Below are 21,495 nucleotides of genomic sequence, written 5' to 3' on the forward strand. Positions count from 1 at the left end.
TTTAAGCTATGGTTTACTCTGTATCTCTACCAAAGTTTTACTTTTCACATCTTTAATTTTATGTTTTTTGGGGGCACCTGGGTGGCTCAGTCAGTTAAGTGTCCAACTTTGGCTCAGGTCATGATCTCACAGTTCGTGGGTTTGGGCCCCGTGTTGGGCTCTGTGCTGAGAGCTAGTTCAGAACCTGGAGCCTGCTTCAGATTCTTTGTCTCCCTCTCTCTCTCTGAACCTCCCCTGCTCACGCTGTCTCTCTCTCTCTCAGAAATAAATTAAAAAAAATTTTTTTTTAATTCTTATGTTCTTTTGTTATATTTCATATATCCTTACATACTACCTCAAATCCTTTTTGAGATGAGGCAGGAGTTAAGTATATACTGGCAGTTTGGTCTTCACAGTAAAGACTGTGGTATGAGAGTCCCTTTGATGCTGACTGTTTTTAGTTCTGGATTCATAACTGTGCTTCTTTAGCTAATTCAACTAGGTCTTTTTTATACAAATCTGTGTGGATCCCAGTCTCCCTTTCTGTTTCTGTGTAGTTGATTGTTCAAACCCAGTGGAAGACTTTTTGTTTGTCCACAGTAAATATCTAGGAGACTGTTATGGCCATGAGTATAGTTGGTTTCTCTTCTTTATTTGTAATTCTCCTAAGATCCCTTTTAGCCTTATCTAGAGATTTAATAAGCATTCCTTCTAGGGGTTCATTCATGTGTTGATAAAAATGCTGAATAGGCTAAAGCTGGCAGCAGAGACCTTCTCCCAGACTCCTCTAGTTCCATACTTTTCAACCAGCAATGACTCTATCCAAGTCTTCTGTCACCAGCTCAATATTGCTGTCTCTTGTGCCTAAGCATAGCAGGGCTTTTTAGTATTGTACTTAGATTATTCCCTGATAGATCTGGGGCTCCATTTTGTTTTTTTGGGGTTTTCTTGTTTTTTAATTTTTTTATGTTTTTAGTTTATATTTGAGGGAGACAGAGACACAGAGTCCAATACATTCTCTCATATTTTCTCACTGCTGATAGTTTCTTTTCAAAGCTCAGTATTCTGCCTATTAGCAGCATTTTATTAAGTCTGTAATTAGCGATTCTACTTTTTCCTCAAGGAACATTCCATTTCTAATTTGAAAGAACCATTACTGAAGAAAGTTTCTCATTGTATCTAAAAACACACTTTTATTTCAAAATGTTTACAATTTTTATAGTCCCAATAAATGCTTTTTGCTAACACCACAAAGAGCGATGGACATAAGATGGAAGCTATCACTAAAATATTCTTTTTTATATATGATGTTCTTGCCCTTAAAGAAATAATAAAGGGATCTAGATTTTGTAAGATGTTAATAATAATTAATAAGAAACATGTCTAAAATCCCACAAAATTGACTGGAAAGAGCATCTCCTGACCTTGGAAGTCATTTAAAGCAGCAATAGAGTTATGGCCTGAAGTTTGTCATGACTTTATGGGTGGGTTCACCCTCTACTTTTACCAATGTAGGCATGTTAGAACTCGTTATTTCTTAAACCCTGAGGGAAGTCTATGGAAGTTGGACCAGGTTCTTTATCTAGCAAATAAGTCTTGAGTTGTTTGAACTTTATACTGAGTTTCAATAGTCAAACATGATTACTTCAAATTCAACAGTAGAATACAAATTATTAAGGATTTTATACTGTACAAATTTTTTGATTCCTTTTTAGCAATAGAGTTTTTCCAGGCATTTTCTGTGAACCCCAGTATATAAAGTACTAAATCTCTGCTGGTTGGGTTGACGTGAAGATGGGAAGGATTTAGTCATCAACTCCTCCACGACTCCACTCCCATCTTCTGTAACATCTCCAGAGGACCCCAGGGAGCCGCACAATGAATAGCTTTCCGCCATGGCCTCATGTGCCAGATAGTAGCCTATTAATTTAGAGGATTGCTTCACTTTAATGCTGCTTTGGGGATGTGCTGCAGAGGCACCATGAGATATCAACAGTCTTACAAAGCCTTTTTCACTTCTTCTATGATTAAGCCTTTCGGGTGGGTCTTAGAACTGCTGTATATACCACATTTATTTCTGCATCGGGTCTGATCAACATTAATGAATAGCATTTTGTGCTTTCTTATAGATTGTTTGGAATATTTTAAGAACCCATACAGGTTACTAACCTTTGTTTCTGAAATTGTGTCCTCAAGTATGCTACTGTGGCAACACTTCCCGAGACGTGTTATGTGGAACAGATGTCGGAAAGTCTGATGGATTTGGCGACTTTGGTTGTTTAAAGATATGTGGCAAGTAAGGTTTTATGTTTTTCTCAGTTAGAATAAAGCTGTATTTTATGCAACAATTACATAATAGTCTGTTGTTTTTCTTAACAGGGTCTTGAAATGTGGGAACCATACATGTTCTCAAGTGTGCCACCCTCAGCCCTGCCAGCCATGCCCCAGGCTCCCCCAGCTGGTGCGCTGTTGCCCTTGTGGCCAAACTCCTCTCAGCCAATTACTAGAACTTGGAAGTAGTGGTCGGAAAACATGCATGGATCCTGTCCCTTCATGTGGAAAAGTGTGCGGCAAGCCTCTGCCATGTGGTTCCTTAGGTAACTAGTAGGCATAAGGTTGTCTTTAAAAATATGAATGGAAACGTTTGCCAGCAGTGACTTCATAAGCCGAATAACGTTAAATTTTAGTTATAATATCAGAGGCTTTTAAGAATATTAATGAAATATTAATCAAATTTGTGTGGGCACTTTTTCTTTCCTCCTTACAATACACTTGTGAAAACTCACATTTGCCCAAGTGATCTCTTTTGCTTCAGGTATTTTATTGCTAACTCAGGACAGTTGCGGTGAGATACTATCCCATGAGGGTATTATAATTTCTCTTAGTAGCCTACACTAATTTGAACACGATCTATCGTTTTACTAATCCAGGGTTCATTGAGTGTTTAAAGGCATTTTCATATGGTAGGAACATGTTAAATAACTGGGTGAGATGTTTTAAGAACTAAAATTCTAAGTATAATAAAACTTTAGCCATTTGGACCACTCAAGAAATACATTTTCTATAGCTAATTTTCCCCTCTGGTTGAGGGATAAGACCCCCTGAGCATCACTTTGGATGGACAGTTTTCTAAAATTCATATTTTCTTCTTTCTTTAAATAGAGCTTACTGAAGATAAGTCTTTCCCCTTTGTTGACCCAGAGTCATCATTTTCCTGAACCTCAGTTATCGTATTATGCTGGATACATTGGTGCCCTCAGGGCTGGCTGAGGCTTCTCAGGCAATTTCCCTACACCAGTGTGCAGTTTGAATTGTTTATCTACTTGTTAAAGCTTTTGGTTGTTTATTTTCTTGGCAATGCTTTTAGCATGCCTTTGTGCCTACCATTAGTGACTCTCCCTTTCTTCTGACTTGTGGCTTCTGATTACTTGGATGTGGAAACCAGAAAAAAATTTGTTGGAATTAGCTATCAAGTAATAGTCTGAGTTCTGAGACGTTCTGAAGCATTCCTTGGGGGATGTACCGGTATAGTTTTGCAATGGCTTGGCACCTTCCCTCCTGGGTGAGTGTTCAAAGGCCATGTGTTTAGAAGAATGGAGATAGGCAACTGAGTTTGTATAGGAGAGGTGTTCCTATAACTGTGGCAAAACTAGAATCTTCAGGTTTGGTTTCCATGTTTATCAAAAAGAGAGATTTCACATTTCTTCCAAACACCAGCAGGAACCAGTAGGTACATCCTACTCTATTTTTTACAGTCTAACTTTAAAATTGTGTATAGAGAAGGAGGAATGTTCTTTTCTCATATTTTAATACACATTTCAACTGCATTAGAAAAATCAATTGTCTATTGGTTCTCTTTGCCAACTGTGAAAACGTATCTTCGGATAAACTCTGTAGAGATTAAATGACTTCGAAATCAAGAAGGATGGTGAAGGTCTTCCCTTTTCAGAAAACTCATGGATCAGTTTTATAACAATTTTATATATGATGACCAGAAGAAACCCTACCATGGGGCTAAGATATGTTGGCAATGAGAGAAAGAGGAAATGTGAAATAGGTAATGCAGGGGGCTTGAGCAAGAGAAGGATAGTAATTATCAGTATAAACCGGCCCCAGGAGTAGGATAAGAACAGATCAAGGGATTTGAGGGTAACCACTATTCCTCATCAGGTTTTTCATCATGGAAAATTTGTAAGGAATTAGGCTGACTTGGATTGAGAAGCTCAAAGACAAGCCCATGTGAAAACAAACAGTGACTCTCAAGTTTATTCAGATCTGGCTTATCTTTAGAAAGTTTGCTGAGGTCTTTTAGTATCTCACTCAGTAGGAATTTTTATCCTAGATAAATAGCTTTAGTATAAGACATTAGGGAGAGTTCTGCTTTCAGGATGGGAACGTGAGGAGCTACATGGACTCACTCCCCAGCAAAACAAATAACACTGGAGAAAAGCAGTCATTTAAAGTCTCTGGAAATTGTCCAATGGGCGTACATCAAATGAAGAAGTATTATTAAAGAAAATCTACTAAAACTCAGTAAGAACAGGAAGAATCTGTGTTGTTTAAGTCAAAATCCATACCCTCCCTTCCACTCCCAGCTCAGCTTAACAAAAGTTCCCCTCAGGATAGGTGTGCCAAGAAGATGAGGCTTCCTCTACCCTAAGATCCCAGGCAGGGGTTACCAAGTCTCACTGGGAGGAGCACACTGCCAGCATTTTTCATCCCCTCTAACTCCAAATTGAAGAGGCTAAATTTCTGGTAAACACAGCTGAGAGGTTGGGGGCTCCCTTCCATACAGCCCTACCCATAAGTCAGAAGTTTTACTCCAGTCACAACAGGTTAGAATGTTGGGGCCCCAGTCATCTTCACCCCAGCTCGCTTGTAGAGCAGAGGATCCACACTGGGAGAAACAAGCCAAGAAAACCAGAGGCTACTGTCCCACTTAGCACCAAAAGTACGTAACTGAGACTTCTCTCGGGGAGAAAGGTAATCTATTTTAAAAAAAAGAAAAGCCCCAGAGTACTCCCCAAAGAAAAGGACTTCAATTTTAAACAATGTGGAGAAGTTCAGGCCTAAAGACCCTTCAGAAAATAATAGCTCTTTTTAATAAAGGGCATGTAGCTAAACTGTAAGCCAGCTAGTTCAGTAGAAAGAACCAGGGATAGAGATAGCTAAGAGGAGTCCTTCTGGAGTCAAAACAGATTTCACAGACTTGCCTCAAAAACTGCCCTCATCCAATTTCATTGGATCAGACTGCTAAGCAATTTATGACCAACAGAGAGAGAGAATGAAGAAAAGTGAACAGCACTTCAAAGAAATGGGGGTACTTTTAAGTACACAAACATCTGTAATGAGAATGCCAGAATAGTGGAAAACAGAAAATTATTTTGAATAACTGAAAATTTTTTAAATTTATTGAAAATCTTTAATCTATACATCCGAGAAGCTCAACTCCCAATAGGATAAATTCAGAGTTCTACACCTGGACACAAGTAAAAAGCTGGAAGCCACAGACAAGGAGAAAATCTTGAAAGTAGCAAGAGAAATATGACTCCTCACATACAAGGGAACCCCTATAAGATTAGCAGCAGACTTCTCATCAGAAACAATAGAGAACACTACATGATAACAAGAAGATACTGAGATGACCTATTCAAAGTCCTGGGGAAAAACAGCTACCAACCAAGAACCTTCTGTTCATCAAAACTACCTTTCAGAAATGAAAATAAAAGGGCACCTGGTGGCTGAGTCAGTTAAACATCTGATTCAATCTCATCTCAGGTCTTGATCTCAGGGTCATGAGTTCAAGACCCCTCTTTGGCTCTGCACCGGGCATGAAGCCTACTTTAAAGAAAAGGAAAGAGAAAAGAAGAAAGGAAGGAAAGAAAGAAAGTGAAACAATTTATTGCTAGCAGATCTACTTCACAATAAATACCAAAGGAAGTTCTTCAGACTGAAAGCAAGTAAACCCAGATGTAAATTCAAATCCATTTGAAAAATCAAAGAGTAGGGGCGCCTGGGTGGCTTAGTCGGTTAAGCGTCCGACTTTCACTTAGGTCATGATCTCGCGGTTCGTGGGTTCGAGCCCCGCGTCGGGCTCTGTGCTGACTGCCAGCTCAGAGCCTGGAGCCTATTTCAGAGTCTGTATCTCCCTCTCTCTATGACCCTCCCCTGCTCACGCTGTCTCTCTCTCTCCTAGAAATTAAAAAAAAAAAAAAAAAAAAAAAAATAAACGGATAAATGTAATTGCAAAATTATAAAAGACAGTATAAAAGCATATTCTTTTTGCAGCTGACTTAAAAAGCAGTTGTATAAGAAATATGTAATTGTATTGTTAGGCTTGTAACATGTGGAAATATATCTGACAATAAGAGCACAAAGGAGGTGGGTGGGATCAAAGTTGTACTAAAGTAATGAAGTGATAGCACGAGGTAACTCAGACCTGCAGGAACAAATGAAGAAAACCGGAAATGGTAAAAAAAAAAAATGATGAATGTAAAAAACTATGTATGCTTGCTCTTTTCTCAGTTTTAATAGACTTGACGTTATATAATAACATATTGTTGGGCTTGTAACACATAGACGTAATATGTATAACAATAATAGCATAAAAGAGAAGAGAGAATAAAGCTACACAGGAGTAAGGCTTCTATATCTCACTGGAATTAGGTTAGAATAAATCTGAAGTGGATTCTGATAAGATGTGTATCGTAAGCCCTAGAGCATCTATTAAGAAAATAACCAAAAATAAATACAGTGAAATGGGGTACCTGGGTGGCTCCATCAGTTGAGCTTCTGACTCTTGATTTCAGTTCAGGTCAATGGTCTCCTGTTCATGGGATTGAGCCCCTGCTTGAGATTCTCTCTCTCCCTCCTTTTCTGCCCCTCCCCTGTTCGCACTTATACACCCACACTCTCCCAAAAAAGAAAAAAAAACACATTAAAAATATATAGTGAAAAATTCGATTAAAGGAAAAAATGTTAAATTAGAAACTGTTCGCTTAATGCAAAACAAAGCAGTAAAGGAAGATTAGATTAACAAGGTCATGAGGCATCAGATACAATCCAGCTGTATCAATAATAACATTAATGTGAATGGATTAAACTCTTAAAAGCAGAGATTGTCCAACCAAATTTTTTTAAAAAGCACAAGATTCAACTATGTGGTATCTTCAGGAAACAGACATTAAAGATAAAATTAGGCTGAAAATAAAAGGATGGAAAAAATACATCATTTCAACAGCAGATAAGAGACCTGTGGCCAATTTCTGAGTGGTCCTTGAAACAGAAGTTGTACTAAACGTATTTAGCAGAATGAATGATAGGCCTCTTATCACCAGATGGTCCCAGAGCTTGAGTCATTGAGACTATGGATCATGATTTCTGATTGTTTATGATCCCCAGATTATTTTCAGAGTCAGGAGTACTTCAGTAAAGTCATCCATGGCTACAATTTTAAGGAGACTTGTTCAAGTCTAACTCGAGACCTGAGGCCTAAAGAAAGAAGTCAGAAGATCTGTTTTTTGACTTAAGCAAAATCATCATGCACGCCAAAGGATATGCCAGTGACTGATTCTGGGCCTTGTCTGTGCCAGAAAAGGCCCAGCCTGCCAGATGAAGGGAAGATAGGGGAAGAGGCATTGACTACATCCTTCTTCCCTTAACTCTGATTCTGGAGTTAGAGGAAATAGAAGTAGAAGACCAGTGTGGCTAAGTGAACTTGGGAGGCTGAAAATGAGTACTTGCAGTGTTCATTCCTAGCTCTTTTCATTTTTATTAAAGATTTCATTCATACCTGCGAAAAGCTCTGCCATGAAGGAGACTGTGGACCATGCTCTCGTACATCAGTTATTTCCTGCAGATGCTCTTTCAAAACAAAGGTAAATCCTAAACAATGTTAGCGTTGTTATCGCAGTACCTTTTAAATTAGTGATTATGGGATGGGAAGAATCAAAGTAACTTGTTTTATTCCTGTCATACTATGTATGATTAATTCAACCCAGCCAGTATATGCTGACAGCAACCATGGATCAGTTGTAGGGTAGGTATGGGCCGGGGGGTGGGTAGCACTCTAGGCTCAGAGGCCAGTAATAGGGCTGAGGCAAGTATCCAGATAGCTCTACCAAATACAAGTGTGATAATGCTAGATGCTAGGAGAGAACAAGTGCACTGTTGCTAACTAAGAAGTTGGAGAGAACATAGTCCGTAAGATCACCCTCATTTCTGACACTCATTGCAAGAGTTTAGACAACTGCTAAATTAGAGTAGTCCACAAGACCACCCTAACTTCTGGTACCAACTGCAAGTCCAGTGTCCCTAAGACCACTCTCATGGTTTGATAATTCACTAGAACTCAACAGAACTCATAGAAAGCTGTTATGTTCATGGTTACAGTTTATTACAGGGGAAGGATACAGATTAATATCAGCCAAAGGAAGAAACATGCCGGGCAGAATCCCAAGAAAGTACCAAATAAGAAGCCTCTAATTCTCCTCTCCCTGTAGAGCTGGAACAGCGTTACTTTCTCAACATTATTTTGTGATAATATGCATGGAATATTGCCAACCAAGAAAGGCCACCCAAGTCTGGTGTTCAGTTTTTACTGAGGCTCCACTGTGTAGACATGGTTGACTGCCCATGTAGCTGATCTCAATCTCCAGTGTCACTGGAGGTCTGCCATTACTGTGTAACGCAAACTCCCCACCCTAAAGCTTATTATTGGTCTTTGTGGTGTAGCCAGTCCCCACCCTAAGACTTTTCAGTATGGCCAGCCTGTACCCTAAATCATGTTAGACTATCTGATGCCCCAAGGCCCCAGGCAAATAATGACACTCCTTTCAGACATGATATTCCAGGAGCTTAGAGATTACCTCCCAGAAGCCAATGGCAAATGCCAGACCACCCTTTCGGTAAGGTTAATTCTTCACTATGCAACTATTTTTGTCAATTTCTACTTTCTGCCCTGGGCAGTTTTGATTGGATTTTTTTGTTATAAAAAGGACATCTTACCATTTTGGAATTCATGCTCATTCCTATGTTTGTAACCAGAGACAAGAGCCTTGCTGTGGAAGTCTTTGGGAAATCCAACTTGGGGAACATAGCAACTATAGATCTGTCCTCTCTGACCCACTTTCAGTGCATATTCAGCTGCTACCAAGCCCAAGGTCTGGGTAGCAGCTGACTTGCAAATGATTTTGAGGGTATAGTCCAGAAATTGGCAGCTAGCTTACTGGGTAAGCTTTAGAGTTAAAATGTAAAAATAATGTAATTTACGTGTGGCAAAAGGTGTGTGTATGTATGTCCGCGCACAGTTGTTTTCCCTGAAAGAAACCAGAATACAGGGGGCAGTAGAGATATTTTGAATGTCAGATATAGGACCTTGAAGACTGTGAAATACTGTGATTTAGTAATCACAAATTTAGTGATGCCCAGAGGTGCCATTTGTGACCTAGAAGCACAAGCAGGGTTGGGATGTGTGAGCTAGAAATGGCTACTATTGGTTTGCTTCTTTCTCCCCAACAATCCTCTTCTCCCTCTGTGCTTTTTTGATTCTCATTCACTGTCTGTCCTCACTCCCTCTAATGGTAGATCCCATGGCAGTGAGTGTATTCATGAAAAGCTGTGTATGAAGTGAATTTTTACAAATAAAAGTTTTATTCTAAAGTTGCTGGAGGCACTCAACTATCAGTATGAATTCTGTTGAAACGTTTGACAAAGTGAAAAATCTCTTTGAAACTGATGATTATCACCTCATTCTTTAGCCAGATTTTTCAGGTAATGTCTTTGTAATGGAATGGGCTTTTCCACTGGAAGTGAGTTTTCTAGATAAATTAAACATTTCTTAAAGCTTCAGAGGTGGTTTTCTTTTCATCACTTTGGTGGGAATCTTTGAAAAATGTATGCTGTTATTTTAGTACCTCTTAAAAAAGAATATTGTATTTAAGTTTTTATTGGTAATTCATATTGCTTGTCGGGATAGGTGTGCTCTGCCTTTACCCGCAGTTATAGGTAACCACTCCAGTGTGTCATTTTGTCTCTGCATTCCAGTGTTTGCATTAACTGAAGCACTCACTCAAGCAATTTCATGAGTCACCTTTGCTTTATATCTCTAGAGAACGTATGGGGAACTTTTTCTTATCATCCAACCCAGCCAACTAATGTGTCTAAGACATCTTTGTAGCCAAGAATCTTCCATTTCTTAGACTTTTTTACTTCTGTTATCAACTGTAGTAACTGCCCTTTTTTTTTTTTTCAGAGTTATTTTCTCTAAGAAAGAGTATTTTTAGCATTTTGCTAGTTTCTAAATACCTAGCAACCTGTAAATGACATCAAAGCCAAATTCAGATGTAGATGCTGGGCAGTCAGGCTCACTCTCCCCCAGGTGACTGACTTGTTCCCCACACAGCATCCTCTCCACACATGTTATTTGGGATCATGCCTCAGCAAGTTACATGTGATAGATCTTAGGGGTCATTCATACATAATTACCAAAGTAATAAAACTGAATGCCAGAGGACTACTATATCCTACTTTGCTGCATTTCTGCGGTGTCAGGCTGCTCTTAAGTGTGTTGAGCTGTTTGCCTCTGGTACCAGATTATTATATGTTTTCAATTTTTCTGCTTTTTGTGACTTTTTCTGTCTACCTTTGACAGGCAATTATTTTTCTTTGTTTTATATATACACTTTTAGCAACCTCTCTTTCCATTCAGATTTTATAATTCCTAAACTCTACTTTAAATTAGGAAGCCAGAGGGGCGCCTGGGTGGCTCAGTCGGTTGGATGTCCGACTTCGGCTCAGGTCATGATCTCATGGTTCGTGGGTTCGAGCCCCGCGTCGGGCTCTATGCTGAAAGCTAGCTCAGAGCCTGGAGCCTGCTTTAGATTCTGTGTCTCCCTCTCTCTCTGACCCTCCCCTGCTCACGCTGTCTCTCTCTCTCTCTCAGAAATAAATTAAAAAAAAAAAAATTAGGAGGCCAGACCACAAAGATTGTTACAGTTATATTTGCATGAAGTGTCAGTAAACTGGGAGCCCCATTGTGAGTGAAGCATATTAAAAGAGACAGGGCTAACCTAGCTCCAGACAGGTGAAGCTGGTAAGTGACGACCAGAGAAGCATAGGATATTTAGGATGTACATGTTATATATAGCATTATACTATAGTTGTGTTGTTTCATTTGTTCCTAAAAGAGTTACTGTTGGTTTTTTTGTTTGTTTTTTTCCTTTTTCCATAGGAGCTTCCATGCACCAATCTCAAAAGTGAAGGTATGACTGGGAAGGGGCATGAGGGAACTTTCTGGGGTAAAAGTAATTGTTCTGTTTCTTGGTGGGGGTTTGTGTTATATATTTGTCATAATTCAGCAAAGGCACACTTAAGATTTATTTATTTCATTTTACATATTTCATTTTCTTTTACCTCAAAAGGAAAGTAAAAATCATAAATTGAATTTTAGTTAATGAAGTGCAAACAAAAAGGGGATAAGTGTAGTCATATCTGAAGCTTACTTTATTTTTTTTTCCTGCAAGCAGTTTTATTTATTTTGTTATTTACAAATAGTTTATTGTCAAATTAGTTTCCACATAACACTCAGTGCTCATCCCCACAAGTGTCCTCCTCCATGCCCATGCCCCCCTCCCCCCCACATCCATCAGTCCTCAGTTTTTGTCAGCATTCAAGAGTCTCTCATGGTTTGCCTTGAAGCTTACTTTAAAATGCATCAGATATCAAGATAAATTGATAGGTGGATAGAAAGGTGAAAAAGTAATGGTAGAATCTCAGTAATGGGCATATGGATATTCACTGTAAAGTGGTTTCAATTTTTATATGTTTGAAAATTTTCAGGGGCGCCTGGGTGGCTTAGTCGGTTAAGCATCCGACTTTCGCTTAGGTCATGATCTCGCAGTTCGTGGGTTCGAGCTCCACATCGGGCTCTGTGCCGACTGCCAGCTCAGAGCCAGGAACCTATTTCAGAGTCTGTATCTCCCTCTCTCTCTGACCCTCCCCTGCTCACGCTGTCTCTCTCTCTCTCTCTCTCTCTCCTAGAAATAAAACATTAAAAAAAAATTAAAAAAAATTTTTTTCATAATAAAATGGTGGTTGTGGGGGTGAAGGAGAATAATACCTAATGCAGCAAACTTTTTACATACTGACTCTGATGCTAGATCCCCTTAAGGCTTGGTGTGACTGTTGGATACCTGGAACAGTCTTAACCTTGAGGCCTACAATATTGTTTCTTCCTTTGTCCTTGATCCTGGCATCCCACACTATTATGATTCTGTCCTTTGCTAACTTAGTCTTTTGTTTAAGCCACCTTAAAACCTTTTTGGAAAAGTGGTAGAAGTTAAATGTATCCAAAACAAAAAGCTTTTATTCTGGCCAGGAAGAAAGCTGTTTAGGTTAGGATGCTTTTGTTTGTAGGTATCAAAAACCCAAGGAAAAGTAACTTCAGCAATCAGGGGCTTTACTGTCTCCGTAATAGGAAGTAAGGAGGCAAACAATTCCAGGGTTGGTTAATTCCAACCTGATTCCAGGACTCCAGTTCAGCTTCTCTGATTTTCTTGGTTTTCCCCTCATGGCTAAAAGTTAGCTACAACAAGTCCACACATTAGCATCTTACCCAGCAATATGTAAAGGAAAGAAGGAGATTCTTAAGTTTCCTTCTCTTCTTAAAAGCAAGGAAAACTGTCCTTAGAAGACCTCACTACACTTCGTATCACATGTTCCTGCCTAAACCCACCGTTAGCAAGGGTATTGGAATTAACAAGCTAGACTATGCTACATTCACCCCTGAAACTGAGGAGCACACAGGTACCTAGTTTTTTAACAAAATTAAGGCTCTGTTAGCCTTAAGAAGGTGATGAGTGGTTGTTTGGGAGGTAACCAGAAATATCTGCCTTACAACCACAGTCAGAATTTTGGTTATTAAAAGTATAATTTGAGGGGCGCCTGGGTCGCTCAGTCAGTTAAGGGCTCAGTCCGTTAACTTCAGCTCAGGTCATGATCCCACGGCTCATGGGTTCAAGCCCCGTGTAGGGCTCTGTGCTGACAGCTCAGAGCTCGGAGTCTGTTTCAGATTTTGTGTCTCCCTCTCTCTCTCTGCCCCTCCCCTGCTCATGCGCGGTCTCTCTATCTCAATAAATGAACATGAAAAAAACTTTTAAAATATATATATAATTTGAAAAAATTACATTAATACACTTTTAAAGTAAAAAAAAAAGGAATAAAAACAATATAAAGGAATAAGTGAAAATACACCCTAACCTGATTTTCCCCTCCTAGTTCCCCCTCCCTGATGAAAATGTTACTAGTTTGTTGGGTTTATGTCCAGATCTTTTTCTGTTAGTTTTATTTTTTTCTCCTAAACTTAGGTTTATACTAAACATACTGTTTGCAATTTGGGTTTTTTTTTCTCCCAGTAATATATCAAAGACATTTTTCTATGTCCATGTATATAGCTCTCCCTCTTGCACAGTATTTGGTATGTGGGTATGCCACAATGTAGTTCACTGTTGCCCTTTTGGTGGCCATTCAGTTTGTCTCCACTTTTTCCCCATTATGAATAATGCAGTATCCATCTTGTCCCACTTTTTAAAACTTCATGATGAAAAATTTTAACCATATGTGAGAGTAGAAAGATTAGTATAACAAACCCCTATGTACCTGTCACCTATCATCAGTAATCAGCATTTTGCCTATCTTGTTTCATTCATCCCTCCCTTCCCTCCTTTTTATTTTCACTGAAATACTTTGAAAATAAATCTTAAACATCATTTTACTTATAAACACTTCAGCACCTAGCCTATTTTTAAAATTTGAGGTAAAAATCACGTAACATAGAATGGGCCGTTTTAAAGCGTACAATTCAGGGGTAGTCAGTCGGTTAAACATCCTACTCTTGATTTCGTCTCAGGTCATGATTCCATGGTTCATGAGATCAAGCCCCATGTCAGCCTTTGCGCTGACAGTGCGGAACCTGCTTGAGATTCTCTCCCTCTCTCACTGCCCCTCTCCTGCTCACTTTCACATGCACTCTCTCTCTCAAACATGTATTTATTTTTTTTTNGCAACTATCTCAACCCATTCCGTTGGTTGCCTCTTAATTTTCTGGGTTGTTTCCTTGGCTGTGCAGAAGCTTTTAATCTTGATGAGGTCCCAACAGTTTATTTTTGCTCTTGATTCCCTTGCTTTTGGGGATGTGTCAAGTAAGAAGTTGCTGCGGTGGAGGTCAAGGAGGTTGTTTCCTGCTTTCTCCTCTAGGGTGTTGATAGTTTCCTGTCTCACGTTCAGGTCCTTTATCCATTTGGAGTTTATTTTTGTGCATGGTGTGAGAAAATGATCTAGTTTCATTCTTCTGCATGTTGCTGTCCAATTCTCCCAACACCATCTATTAAAAAGGCTTTTTTTTAATTTTTTTCTCTTTTTTCCGTTGGATATTCTTTCCTGCTTTGTCAAAGATCAGTTGGCTGTATACTTTTGGGTCCACTTCTGAGTTCTCAATTCTGTTCCATTGGTCTATGTGTCTGTTTTTGTGCCAATACCATACTGTCTTGATGACGACAGCTTTGTAGTAGAGGCTAAAGTCTGGGATGGTGATACCTCCCGTTTTGGTTTTATTTTTCAGTATTACTTTGGCTATTCGGGGTCTTTTGTGGTTCCATACAAATTTTTGGATAGTTTGTTCTAGTTTTGAGAAGTATGCTGGTGCAATTTTGATTGGAATTGCATTGAATGTGTAGAGTGCTTTAGGTAGTAATGACATCTTAACTATATTTATTCTTCCTATCCATGAGCATGGAATGTTTTTCCATTTCTTTGTGTCTTCTTCAATTTCCTTCATAAGTTTTCTATAGTTTTCATCATACAGATCTCTTGTATCCTTGGTTAGGTTTATTCCGAGGTATTTTATGGTTTTTTGTGCAATTGTGAATGGGATCAGTTTCTTGATTTCTCTTTCTGTTGCTTCATCGTTGGTGTATAAAAATGCAACCGATTTCTGTACGTTGATTTTGTACCCTGCAACTTGGCTGAATTCTTGGATCAGTTCTAGTAGGCTTCTGGTGGAGTCTGTCGGGTTTTTGATGTAGAGTATCATGTCATCTGCGAAGGGTGAAAGTTTGACTTCCTCTTTGCCAATTCTGATGCCTTTGATTTCCTTTTGTTGTCTGATGGCTGATGCTAGGACTTCCAGCACTATGTTAAACAGATGTTGAACATTCTTAAATGTACTTTGCCATTTGTAATCTTCTTTGGAAAAGAGCTCTGTTTAAGTCCTTTATCTTTTAATTGGGTTCTCTTGCTGAGTTGTAAGAATTCTTTATGTATTTTGGATCCTAGACCTTTATAGACTGATCATTTGCAAACATTTTCTCCCATTATGTGGGCTATCTTTTCACTTTCTTAATGGTGTCCTTGGCGCACAAAATCTTTCAGTTTTGATCAAGCCCAATTTGTGTTTCTTCTTGTTGTTTGTGCAACAAAATATATAAAAATATATTTTCAAAAGTATATGTGTAGGAATGATTACTTAAAACAGAATTACCATTTAAATTTTTGATAGATACATATGTGAACCAAAAGTTTATACTCCCATCCACTGAGTGTCCCTTGTTCTCTACACCTTCACCCATACCATATTGTCTTTTTTTTTTTTTTAACAATCTGACAGGTAAAAAAATTTTAGCATATCTGATTTTAATATGTATTTTCACCGTAGCTAATTTATTTATATTATTACATATGTGTTTCTTCAGCTTATAGTCATTCAAATATTTATTGAATGAATGTTCATCTCCTTTGCCTTTTTTTTTCTTTTTAATCGGCCACAACAGATGCTACATTTATGTGTGATAAGCGATGTAACAAGAAACGGTTGTGTGGACGACATAAATGTAATGAGATATGCTGTGTGGTAAGTGGACCTGTCATTAGGTACAGTCAGATTGCATTCATCCAGGGGCTGAGCATCTAGAAACCTCAGCCATCTGGAATGCAGCCCAGATTCAGAAATCACTAGGAAAGGCCCCTGAGCAGCAGTGAGAGAGCTGCCCAGAGAGACAGACCTGAGCCTTTTTAGGCCTTAGCCAAGTCAAGAAGTATGCCAGTGGAAGTATGGGGGAAGAGAAAGAAGAAAGACAGAAGCCCTCAGACTCCAGAGCCCAAGACCATCAGATGAGCATACAGTCCTCTGCAGGAGATTGTGTGCTGTCCCAACACACAGACTGACTAGTCTGGTCTTAGCATTTCGGGCTTTGGGTTTCATATACAACTTGGATCAAGTCAGTAGACAAAATGAGTGGGGCATTTTTGAAAGGAGCAGTTTTCAGTTATCTGAAGTATTCACTTAAATGAAACTAAATAAAGACAGTACTACCTGACAGTAATGTTTTACCATGTCCTGCATGTGTGTGTTTGTGTATACAAACAAGATCACACAGTGCCGTTAGCAAAGTAGTGCATGTAACATGCTTATGTATGCATATCATATACATAACTGTTATTTTTGAAGTTTACATATTGATAAGATGAAGAATGATAAAATTGTACAACATATTAAGACTTATTTTTAGGGGCACCTGGGTGGCTCAGTCAGTTTAGCATCTGACTTCAGGTTCTGATCTCGCGGTCCATGAGTTCAAGCCCTCTATCAGACTGTTACAAAGACCCCATTTCAGATCCTCTGTCTCCTCTCTCTGCCCCTCCCCTGCTCACTCTCTCTCTCTCAAAAATAAACATTTTAAAAAAAGACTTATTTATAAGTCAGTATTTGAAGACATAAAGACTTCTTCCTATTATTGAAAATTTCAAACATATACAGAAGCAGAAAGATTAGTATGAGTCCTACGTATGCAGTGTCCAGCTTCAGTAGTCATTAGTTCATGACTAATCTTCTTTCATCCACATCCCCACCTACTCCCTCTGATTTTTTTGAAGCTAATCTCAGACATCATTTCATCCATAACTATGGAAAAATTTTTTTATTAATCTTCTTGTTGTTTGTGGAAAATATAAAATGTAGATAATTTTGCAAACAAATATGAATCTTTTCCCAGGATAAGGAGCACAAGTGTCCTTTGATTTGTGGGAGGAAACTCCGTTGTGGCCTTCATAGATGTGAAGAACCCTGTCATCGTGGGAACTGCCAGTCATGCTGGCAAGCTAGTGAGTGTCTTCACTGTATACTTTTATTAAAGAGTTTTCTAGGGACCTTTGGGTGGCTCAGTTGGTTAAGTTTCCAACTCTTGATTTCGCCTCAGGTTGTGATCTCACAGTTGTGAGCGCCATGTTGGGCTCTGTGTTGGGTGTGGGTCCTGCTTAAGATTCACTCTCCCTCTCTGCACTTGGCTCTGTGTGTCTCAGAAATTAATTAATCAACTGATTGATTGATTAAAGAATTTTCTAGGAGCGCCTGAGTGATTCAGTCCTTTAAGCATCCAGTTCTTGATTTTGGCTCAGGTCATATTCTTGCGGTGGGTGGGATTGAGCCCCACGTCAGGTTCTGTACTGATAGCTCTGAGCTTGCTTGGAATTCTCTTTCTCTCTCTCTCTCAAAATAAATTAACTTTTAAAAGAACTCTTTTTCTAGAGTTTTCTAGAAGTTCAGGCATAATATATTTTGAGGGACTGATTTGCTTAGTTTGGGATGGGTTACTCAACTAAGCCTAAGTATTTCAGATACATTGTGCCTTTAAAAAAAAAAAAAGTTATTCTCATGCTGCATTGTCATCCCTGAATGTACAAAACTTGGGATGTATGCAACAATTCTAAAATGAAATCTAGTTCATTAATGGATTACTCTTAAATATCACTGACCCAAATTCTGTCCTCAGCAGTCTTCCTTCTCTGTATTATTAGCAGCAATTTGTAAACTTTTTCATCTTAGGATTTACTTACATTCTTACAAATTATCAAGGACCCTCAATGAGCTCTATTTATGTGAATTATATCTATATTTATCATATTAGAAATTAAAATGAGGAATTTAAAAAAATATTTGTTAGAGTTTTTTTTTTTAATTTAAATTTTAGTTAACATACAGTACAGTATCAGTTTCACGAGTAGAATTCAATGATTCATCACTTACATACAACACCCAGTGCTCATCACAAGTGTCCTCCTTAATAACCATCAACCATCTAGCCCATCTCCCACCCACATCCCTCCATCAACTCTTAGTTTGTTCTCTGTCTTTAAGAGTCTCTTGTGGTTTTCTTTCGCTCTCCTTTTCCCCCACGTCCCTTTCCATATGTTCACCTGTCTTGTTTCTTAAATTCCATATACAAGTGTAATCATAGGGTATTTGTCTTTGTCTGATTGACTGAACTCAACTAGTATATACATTCTAGCTCCATCCATGTCATTGCAAATGGCAAGATTTCATTCCTTTTGATAGCTGAGTAACATTCCATTGTATATATATTCTATATCTTCTTTATCCATTCATCAGTCAGTGGACATTTGGGTGCTCTCCATAGTTTGGCTATTGTTGATAATACTGCTATAAATATTGGGGTGTGTGTACCCCATACAAATCTGTATTTTTATATTCTTTGGGTAAATACCTACTAGTGCAATTGCTGGATAGTAGGGCAGGTTTTTTTGTTTTGTTTTTTTAATTGACAGTGACTTTTTAAAAAATTTTATTTAATTTTTTTAAAATTTACATCCAAGTTAGCATATAGTGCAACAGTGATTTCAGGAGTAGATTCCTAATGCCCCTTACCCATTTAGCCCATCCCCCCTCCCACAACCCCTCCAGTAACCTGGGAGCATAGTTCTGTTTCTAGTTTTGTGAGAACCTCCACACTGTTTCTCTAGAGTGGCTGCACCAGTTTGCATCCCCACCAACAGTGCAAGAGAATTCCCCTTTCTCTGAATCCTTTGCCCACACCTGTTGTTTCCTGTGTTATTAATTTAGCCACTCTAACAAGTGTGAGGTGGTATTTCATTGTGGTTTTGATTTGTATTTCCCTGACAATGAGTAATATTGAGCATCCTTTCATGTGTCTGTTAGTCATCTGGATGTCTTCTCTGGAAAAATGTCTGTGTCTTCTGTCCATTTCTTAATTGGGTTATTTGTTTTTTGGGTGTTGAATTTGATAAGTTCTTTATGGATTTTGGATACTAACCATTTATCAGGTATGTCATTTGCAAATACCTTCTCCCATTCCATTGGTTGCCTTTTAGTTTTGTTGAGTGTTTCTTTTGCTGTGCAGGAGCTTTTTATCTTGATGAAGTCTCAATAGTTTATGTTTGCTTTCATTTCCCTTGCCTTTGGTGACATGTCTAGAAAAAAAATTGCCTGGCCAAGGTCAAAGAGGGTGCTGCCTATGATCTCCTCTAGGATTTTGATGGTTTCTTATCCCATATTAGTTTATTTTTTTAGTATATGTGCTGCCGAAGCGCACATGCATATTTATTTTTAATAACCAGATTTTTAAAAAAATGTTTATTTTTGAGAGAGCAAGTGAGCATGAAGGAGAGGCAGGGAGGGGGGAACAGAGGATCTGAAGCAGACTCAGTGGTAGCAGACAGCCCAGTGCGAGGCTCGATCTCATGAACCGCGAGACCATGACTTGAGCTGAAGTCGGATGCTTAACCAACTGAGTCACCCAGGCTCACCATAAAAACAAACAGATTTTTAAAACAACCAACCTATATTTTAGTGTACAGCAAAAGTGCTTTATTTCACAGATTATGGAAAAGACATGTATTTAAGGATCAAGGTTTTTTTTCTTTACTGCTTCATCAAGGACTTTTTTATTGTGGCAATGAAAACTACAGTGATTACAGTTTGGTTCTATTGCCTTGATTTGCACTAAGACCCTGGCAGTTTTACCAGCTCTTGGTTTTGCACCATCAGTGCAAATGTCAACATAGTGGGGCAAAAAATAATATCTTAGTCTGATAATGAAAATAATTTTGGCTTTATGGACTTCCTGAAGATCTCAGGGACCCCTAAAGGTCAACAGAGTACACTTTGAGAATTGCTACATTAAAAGATTGACCTAGATCAAGATTTCCCAAAATGTCTTTGATAGAATGCTAGGCCTACTTCATTTCAGAAAGGAGTTGAGTCGGTGCTTTGGTATAAATCACACATGTGGATTCCATGACAGCAACTTACATAGCCCCTTGCCCTTTACCAAGCTGTTTCACATATATTAGCTTGTTAAATGGACAGGTCAAAGTTTGGTTTCCTCACTGAATGAGTAAGAAGCTTAGCGGTATTAAATTACCAGCCCACAGTCACTGAACCAGTAAGTAGTAGGAAACCTAAGTCTCCTGACTGTATTTATAGGACTCTTTCCACCACATTGTATAGCCTCTGGAGGGTTTGTTGAAGAGAGTACTGACTGGAGAAGAGCCGTAGGTAGAAGAATCTTGAGAGCTCTTGGCTTCCTGACTCTTGGTGACCTTGTTGAGGACCATGGCCAAAGGCCTGCCCTCTGTCTACTATAACTCAGAGTTGGAAAACTGACTCCTCTTGGGATTTAAGAGTTAGGAGAGCTCTTGACAAGGTGGGCTACTTGTTAGAGCTGTCCAGTGTGAGCCCTCATTTTGATTTGGCTTCTGAACTGTGTGTAATGAACTCAAATGTAGCTCGGTGCTTCATTTCAACTTCACATTTCTCGTATGATAAGTATTGATTATACCTATAAGAATTTTTTTGAATGGCTTCAGTGGCTCTCTGAGATTTATATTCAAATACATATTTTTATATGCTTGTTAATTACCTGTAGCTTTCATAGTCTGTATCCATTTTCCTAACTAAAGGAGTTTGAAAAACTAAAAAGCTATATANTGTCTATGTAAATACATATGTGCTCATCCTGAAAGGTTGTTTTGTTTCATTGCTGCTCCACCAGGTTTTGATGAGTTAACCTGCCATTGTGGTGCATCAGTGATCTACCCCCCAGTTCCCTGTGGCACCAGACCCCCTGAATGTACCCAGACCTGCGCCAGAATCCATGAATGTGACCATCCAGGTGGGTCCCAACTCCTTGCCTCTCCACCTCACAGCCTGTCTCACACTCTGTCATTTAGAATGTTGCATAACAGTCTTTACTGCTCTGAGGTCATGTGGTGATGGCCACCCCTGTTCCCTGTTCTCAGGGGCTGCTTCTGTGAAGGTGGGTCTGTGATCTGGGCCATAGCTGGGAATCAGCAGTGCCCTCCATTTCTTTACTCTGTGGATATCAAACACACCTGAAAGGCTGGGAGAATTTCCAGTTTATCTTGTCTTTCAGGGACTTTTTTTCTTGTTGCCTTCAGTTTTGATTTATATTTCAAAGTTGAACATCTTTTTGCAGAATTGAAAATAACTTGGTTTTTGTTGTTGCTGTTGTTAGAGAAGTAATATATGTTTACTGTATAAAAAGAAAGAGGGGCGTCTGGGTGGCTCAGTTGGTTAAGCATCCAACTCTTGATTTCGGCTCAGATCATGATCTCACAGTTGTGAGTTTGAGCCCCGTGTGTAGGGACTCTGCATTGACAATACAGAGCCTGCTTAAGATTCTCTCT

The 21,495-nt window shown here is 38.9% G+C and overlaps 1 protein-coding gene across 4 annotated transcripts in view; it reads left to right on the plus strand.

The window, feature by feature from the left end:
- Nucleotides 1–21,495, plus strand: part of NFX1 (nuclear transcription factor, X-box binding 1) — a 70,328-nt gene that overhangs the window by 30,798 nt on the left and 18,035 nt on the right. For all 4 annotated transcript variants that reach the window (XM_077761870.1, XM_077761871.1, XM_077761874.1 and 1 more), the window contains exons 8-14: nucleotides 2,176–2,275; nucleotides 2,359–2,576; nucleotides 7,759–7,856; nucleotides 11,210–11,240; nucleotides 15,804–15,883; nucleotides 17,025–17,133; nucleotides 20,841–20,960. In XM_077761870.1, coding sequence (XP_077617996.1) covers nucleotides 2,176–2,275; nucleotides 2,359–2,576; nucleotides 7,759–7,856; nucleotides 11,210–11,240; nucleotides 15,804–15,883; nucleotides 17,025–17,133; nucleotides 20,841–20,960 — 756 coding nt within the window. The remainder of the gene's footprint in view (nucleotides 1–2,175; nucleotides 2,276–2,358; nucleotides 2,577–7,758; nucleotides 7,857–11,209; nucleotides 11,241–15,803; nucleotides 15,884–17,024; nucleotides 17,134–20,840; nucleotides 20,961–21,495) is intronic.

This window comes from Crocuta crocuta, unplaced genomic scaffold (genome assembly GCF_008692635.1).
Source record: "Crocuta crocuta isolate KB4526 unplaced genomic scaffold, BGI_CrCroc_1.0 scaffold204, whole genome shotgun sequence".
NCBI lineage: Eukaryota > Metazoa > Chordata > Mammalia > Carnivora > Hyaenidae > Crocuta > Crocuta crocuta.